The sequence below is a fragment of the Arachis ipaensis genome, chromosome B10, assembly GCF_000816755.2.
Source record: "Arachis ipaensis cultivar K30076 chromosome B10, Araip1.1, whole genome shotgun sequence".
In the NCBI taxonomy this organism is placed as follows: Eukaryota; Viridiplantae; Streptophyta; class Magnoliopsida; order Fabales; family Fabaceae; genus Arachis; species Arachis ipaensis.
In genome coordinates, this window is record NC_029794.2 from 14,177,009 (window position 1) to 14,184,703 (window position 7,695).

General features: G+C 32.9%; 1 protein-coding gene across 2 annotated transcripts in view; it reads right to left on the minus strand.

Moving 5' to 3' along the window:
* The window catches only part of LOC107623263 (1-acyl-sn-glycerol-3-phosphate acyltransferase 1, chloroplastic), a 10,012-nt gene extending 4,954 nt beyond the window's left edge, over positions 1–5,058 (minus strand). For both annotated transcript variants that reach the window (XM_016325457.2, XM_016325453.2), the window contains exons 1-3: positions 4,569–5,058; positions 988–1,340; positions 166–223 (exon numbers count right to left, since the gene is read on the minus strand). In XM_016325457.2, the coding sequence (XP_016180943.1) occupies positions 166–223; positions 988–1,083 (154 nt within the window). In that variant the 5' untranslated portion in view covers positions 1,084–1,340; positions 4,569–5,058. The remainder of the gene's footprint in view (positions 1–165; positions 224–987; positions 1,341–4,568) is intronic.

The following is a 7,695-nucleotide window of genomic DNA, read 5'->3' on the forward strand; positions in this document are numbered from 1 at the left end:
AATTTTCAATCATTATATATATATATATATATATATCTTTTTAAATAAAAACAATTGCATATAAACTAGCACTAGATATCAAGTGAGGAAAACAATTAAGTAATTTTTAAAAAAAGAGAACTAATACCATGAAAGACAAAAGAGATAAGTGATAAGAACACTTACAACTAAGTGAAGTCCTCAAAACTTGATGATCATAAGTTGGTCGTTTATAAGTACACAACTGCAACCAATGGAAGTAAAACAACATAAACAAAACCTGTTCAATTCAGGGTGAAATGGTCCTTTTTTTCAAGCTGCCAAACCGAACTGAATTGGAATGGATTTGATCATATCGGTTTTTTGTCCTAAACTTGTCCTATGTAACATTGGTGTAAAAATACCGTTCCAGCTGTCCTATGTGCATTTTATATTTTCAACAAAAAATGACATAAAATATTCTAAAATGCCCACAAAGTTATAACTGCAAAACATCACGTAGGAGTTTGTTCCACAAAGCTAAAACTGTAAAACATCAAACATGAGTTGCACAATGTCACACTAAGTGAAAAAAAATAACTGATAGTGGGCTGGGAATCAACATAATGTGTTGGAAAAATTATGGGAAAATACAAAGTTAATTTTAATATCTAATACTCGTAAACAGCAAATTAGCATGCTAGATGTATACATTCTAGTATTCAACAATTTCATGTCAAAGCTAAGACTTCAAAGCATGAATGCAAAACATCTGAAAATTAAAATCGGCATTTGACTTTAAGGAAAATAAAATTGGCATTTGAACTCATTTACTTCTGGAAATTAAAAAAGTTTCATTAATAAAACCCAAGAAACAGAGATGAAATAGTATGCTTCTCAGCAACCGAAACTAAAACCAGAATTTGAGTTAATCGTATTTGAATTCATATCCTTCACAGCAACCCAAATGCATAACAGAACATCATAAACACAATCATAAAATAAAACAGCATAATAAAAAAAAACTACCTGAAACATCTCCATTGAGGGACTGGAATTAAGAAACATCGACGACAACGGTGACTGGGAAAGTGAAGTAGATAGGAGCGCGCGAACAGAGGACATAGCTATGGCAATAGGGATGGCGAGACGGACTCACAGCGTTGTCATGTGCAACAGCATAACTGGCTTGCTCGTGGTGATGATTGAAGAAGAAGAATAAGAAGTGAGGGACTGTGGGGGGAATGGGTGATAGGATTTGTGGGTGACTGGAGTAATGGAGTGTGGAGATTGCTTTGCAAAGTGATGGCATGGGGAGGGAAGAAAAGGAGTGATAAAGTGATAAGTCGGGTTATAACTTCCAACAAACAACTTCAAGTTCTCTGTTAAAAAAACGAAATACATAAATGTGTCAACATACATCATAAACAAAACACCATTTAAAGTATAAAGACTTAATTTCTCTTGATGGATTTTGACTTCTAACAAAACCGTGTGGTTGACTAATACTCTTTGCTCAACCATAAAGATTTGTAATTTGTCGAGCTTAATATGTGTTCACACATTAGCATCGTAAAAATGAATAACAAGTTCCATTAAAAAACACAAAGAAAAAGATAAAACAAGAGATACCGTTGATCAATTACATCAACCTGCAGAATAGATGAAGAATTTATAATACTATCACGATTTGAATTTAATTTTCTTTTTCTAAAGGAAAAAACACTTCTTTTACCACACTATTTTTGGAATTCAATAACCACACACTATATACATTATATGCACTAGCTACAAAAGCTTTTTTACTTCTTCACTAGAACGATCATTTTCTGACAACATAAACAACAGATACTAAAATAGATAATTTTTAAGATATAGCTTAAGACCAAACGTTTATCATGTGAACACATATTAATAGGGAACAACTCTATTGATTTTCCATCTGAACTTGCCTAACCAAAATTCTAACCTCACTAACCCTTAAAATGCACCAAACTAAATTAATCCAAATCACAATTAATTCATTGTTTGCTCGCTCAAATGACTTCAAAGCTTAAAACTTGTGTGTGTGCACACTAGCCAAGGCATTACCAACTAAGAAGGCTTAGCCACCCAAATAATTTCAAAATAATTTTTACTAGGAGCTCAGATTAAGAGTTGTACTATTTAATTTCTGTTGAAATTTTTAGCCTATTGAATCATTTTTTTTAATCAAAAGCTTTTAGTTCCTTAATGCTTATTCAGGGGAAAACAAGCACAAAACAAGCACAAGCATGCTGCAGCTGTGGAAAATCAAGCAATGCTCAAAGCACAAGCATGCTGAAAATCACCGAGATTCAAAACAAACAAGCACAAAAAATTGTGGGAAAGCCATTCTTTGATAGCGGCTAGTTGGCAGTTTAGGGAAGCTAACGGAAAGATTGGGCTAGTGAATTTTCTTTTGGTGTTTGATGAGGGATTTTTTTTTTTTAAATAAATTATGAAAAATATTTATTTTTTCAAAATCCATTTTTTAGCTTTATTTACTGAAATGCACGTTTTTTTTTTTGTATTTGGATAAATTTTATAGAGTTCGCCTTACACCCCGGCGAACTCCACTTTAAATATATTAAATTGAGTTTAAAAAGTTAACCATGGTAAGTAATATCATCATCTCCAAAGTACATAAGAGTAAGAGTACACATGAGTACACAGGAATAAGTCGTATTTTATTTTTGGTAAAGAGTTATTTTTTTTAATTTATAATTAAAAAAATCTTTGTTAAATATGACTTATTCCGGTGCACCTGTGTATTTTTAGAGACGATGATAATGATTGCCATGAACCTAGAAAATTATAATAGTTTGGACAAAAATAATTATTTTTTGATAAAAAGAATTGTGGTTGTTTGATGTAAATTTTTATTTTCCTTACACATTTTTTGTCTCTCACACAATTTTGGTAAAAATTTAAAATTAGTTAATTCAAGTTATATTTCTTATAAATTCTTTAATTATTGAACTATAATTTTTTGTTGTATTATATAAAAAATAATCAATAAAAATATAATTCGACAAATATGAGATACTGAATAAGGCACTGGTATTAATAATAACCGTATCACACAATAATGCCAAAACCAAAGTTCTGAAAATCGGAAATGTAATTAATCATCAAAATATGCAATAACTTGATGCAAATTTGTTGACAATTAACATAATTATACTTCCATTAAAAATAACTCGATTGAATTACAATGCACAAGTTAAAGATAGAGAATATTATCTTAATGTAGCTAAGTCAAAAAGTAAAACAAAAGATGAGTGTTGCACAATAAACACACAACAGAACCCGAAACAAACACACAACACAACAGAGGCTGAAACAAAAACACAACAAAGCCTGAAACAAAAAGAATCCAACACGGAGGAGCAAGTCGGCGGAGATCAAGAACAGGGACAGTGCAACCAAACAATGAAAACAGAATTTTGTTTATATAACAAAACAATCAAAACATGAATCATCACTAATTGCAAATTTTTTCTTCATAAGAAGAGAACAATGAAAACGTGAAGCATATAATAAATCAAAAGATCACCAATTGCAAATCTTTTAATAAGAACAGAAGTTAGAACAGTGAAAAATGAAGAAAGATTAGTAGTTTTCAACCCAATTTTAACAAAGCTCATCGCAATGATTAACAACAACAAAAAAAGCAATGAAGGAACAGTGAATCAATAACATAGGCAGTGCAAATTCAAGAAACTTTAATAAAATTTAACTACAGAAACAGACAATAAAGAAGTAATAGAGTTATCAATTTAAAATTTATCATCAAATACATTCAGTTAGCAAAACCAATCAACCAAGTACTGACTGAGCATTCGGGAAAAAAAAAAGAATCAAAAGAACATTTAAATCACAGCAAAAACACAACAACAATAGGAACATTTAAAACAAAGCAACCCAAAAAAAAAATCTAAAAATCCCCATTGCTGAAAACAACAATTTGATCCGTGTATGCTCAGAATTAAAAGCTAAGCTTACAGGAAAGTGAAGAATACCAAAACCAAAGAACCTTCAATCACAGCTTAAATCAAGAACAGAAAATCACAACAAAAACAAAAAAAAAATTAAAAGTAACAGAAGAACAACAGAACAACAACACAATAACAATTAGCAAATTAACAAATTCATAATAATAGTTAAAATTTACCAGAAGAACACTAATGCAAATGGAATCATCATGCTAATATGTTTTCTGCAAAGATGCTATTTGTGCAGCTAAAATTTCCTAATTACCAAATCCAATTATTCTAATTTCACATGCAATCAACTTACTAAGTTTCTAAAAGCTAGAAATTATAAAACCAACCAGAAATATGGTTAAAGCATTTCATCAAACATGTTCAGTGCCGTAAAATTAAAACAAAATAAGAGAATTCAAAGCTTAATATCAATGTGATAGAGAAGAGAACATAACTATTGTAACTTTAATTCAGTCTATGAAATAATCCAAACCACTACCAAATCAAATAGTTACTTATTGTAATAGAAATCAAAAGTTGCAGAGTTTGAAGCAGAGTATTGGTGGTGTGTGTATTGTCTGGTGGCGGGTTTAGGGAACTCACGGCGGCGACAAAAGGGAGCAGTTCGACGGCTAGGTGGAGCGCACGGGTTGGTCGCAGTGTTTGAAGCAGAGCAACGTGGCTTCCAGACGAACACGAATGCGAACTCGAACGGTGAACGGCGAGTGAACGCGAACAGCGAACGCCGAGCGAACGTGAACGGCGAAGAAGGCGAACGAAGACGACAGCTGAACGAAGACGCGAACGTGAACGGCAAACAAACGGCGACGGAAGCGCGGCTAAGCAGACAAAGACGACGGACGCCGAGCTCGAGGAAGCAGCCGCGATCGGTAACAGCGAACAGGGGTTGAAGACTTGGATCACGAGGGAAGCTAGATAGACGGACGGATGGCGAACTTTGAGTGCGACGGACGCGGCAGTATGCCACTCCTTGCGGCGGTTGTGTAGGCTTAAAGTGCTAGGGTTTTTTGGCTGGGGTTGTGTGATTTGATTTCTGTCTGAATGAAAGAAAGAAAGGGGGAAATGGAGAAAGAAACGAAGGAGCTTCCGTTTTTGTTAAAGCGGGCGGGTTCCGGTTCTTGTTCGGTTCAACGGTTTTTTATCGATTTTCTAAATGACGGTTTTACATGCCAGACTGAATAGTTAATGTTGTCGGTTTGTGATTAAATCGGTCCGACTAGCCGATACGGTCCGGCTTTCAAAACATTGGCCAAAATATTAAAATGAGAAAAAAAATTAATATAAATTAATATATTTTTTAATGTGTTCGCTCTTCGCTGTCGCCGCCGCTGCTCTGCTCCTCGGAGAAAGGGGGAAGGGAACGCGAAGGGAGAAGAGGGGAGAGGGGGTTTCGGGAAGAAGAGGGGGAAGGGGAAGACTCCTCGCCGCCGCCACCGATCTTTACGGACGCCACCGATCTTCGCTGCCGCCGCCACTGCTGCACCGCCTGCCCTGCACTGCTACACCGCCGCCACTTCTGTAAATTGAATTTTTGTTGTAGAATTTCTGAATTTTTTGTGAATTGTTGCTGAGTTTTGATTATTGCTTATTGCTGAGTTTTTATTATTGTTGTTACTGAATTTGTTATTGCTGAGTTTTGCTGAGTTTTGATTACTGTTGTTGCTGAGTTTTGAGTTTTGATTTTCTGAGTTATGTTGTTGCTGTTGCTTGATGTTTTTGGTGGTGGTGGTGGTGGTGGTGGTGAGAAAGGTGAAGAGAATAATGATGATGATGAGGGTATTTTGGTCAAAGAATTCGAAAAAGGATGATTTTAAAGCGTTTTTGAACGTTGAGGATGATTTTAATAACGAAAAAAAGTCGGGGACGAATTTGATTTTCGCCCCTTACCTTAGGGACGATTTCAGTACTTAACCCTAACCATTATCGTCTCAAAAAATATACAGGTATACCGGAATAAGCCATATTTAACAAAAAAAAATTAATTATAAATTAAAAAAATAATTATTTTCCAAAAATAAAATACGACTTATTCTTGTGTACTCTTATGTACTTTGGAGATGATAATAATGTTTATTATTGTTAATTTTTCAAACTCAATTTAATATATTTAAAGTGGGTATTTTCATGAGATTTAAACAAAAAATATTGAAAAAAATAAAAAAAAAATTAAATTTAAAATGCCTCCTAACTTGCACCTTAATCTATTATATATTTATTAAAATATATAAAAAAGAACTAAAATAGTGTTATAAAATTCCTTAACCAAAACCGCAATTCGAAAGCCCTAAGTTTTCAATTAATTCAAATCAGTTATTGAACAAATTGTGGATACCTGGCGCCAGAAGGCGAGAACGTTGGACTTGACAGCGCATCCGGGAGGGCCGTAGTCATAGAGGCTGGCCACACCGCGGTAGATCTTGAACAATGGGATGTAGAAAAGGCGGCGCTCGAGCGTGTTGACAGCTGTCTGACGGAACGCCTCCCTGCTTAGTCCACCGTCGGTGGAGAGGATTGACTGGAGCTGGCGCTCGACGTCGTTCTTCTCAAGCTTGAGTGCGTTGGGTGACTGGACGGCGGCATCAATGTCAGACTTGGGTGCTGTGGCGGCCTTGAGTGCACGGACAGCATTTCCCTGAGCCTCGACGGCAGATTGCTTTTCGGTGAGGGCCTTGCGGAGCGATTCTTCAGTGGCAGCCATTGCAGAAGAAGTTGAAGAGAAGACTAAAATAATAATTTAAATAATAACGTATAATTTAAAATTCTATTTCCTTAGATTTTATATTTTAAAAAAATTAAGTAATTTTTCTTTGACGGTACAATTAAAATTTTTCTCTTTTTATATATATCATTAAACAATTATTTAGAAATTCACTTTCTAATACAATTAGAAACTGACTCTTATTGATATTCATAGTTAGAAATGTTCTTTCAATTAATATAGTTGTTATGGAAAAACTAAAGCTAATTTCAAAAGAAGATAAATAATAATATTCTTTTGAGTCGATTTTTAAGAAACAACATCAATCTCGTTTAAATTTAAAAATTGATTCTTCTGACGAACATCTATGTTATTTCTTTTTATAAACTGGTTAATAAAATCTAATTCATTTATCTTTTTATTCTCACTTTTATTCATGTTTATTATATAAATTAGTATTCACTTCACACATTTACTTTATCTTCTTTCACATAATCTTATACCTTTACTATTTTTTTTTATCCTAACTAATATTTTACACAATTATTTAAAAAATTTAGTTGATAATGATGTATAATTCTTTATTAAACATAGATGGTAGATGACGAACTCTTAAAACTTATAGTATATGTGTCATTACAATTTTTTTTTTTATATTTTTTTATCTAATTGTGTTCATCATATATGTATTATCTTTGTCACTTGTATATCATAATTTTTTTCAACGATTTGCATCTTTTAATATTACTTAGTTGTAAGAATAATATTGAAAATAATGCATGGTGTCATGATTCATGAAAATGAATGTTACTTTCAGTTAATGACACATTATGTTCATATTTATATTGTATCTAATAGTTTCATTCTTATATGATAGTATTTAAATATAACAAAAAGTAAAAACAAAAACTAATATAAGATGACTACTTAAAAAATAGAGATAGTAACACACTATGTTCATATTTTTATAATTTTATTAATAGCAAAATTTATTTATAAATTTTTACTTGC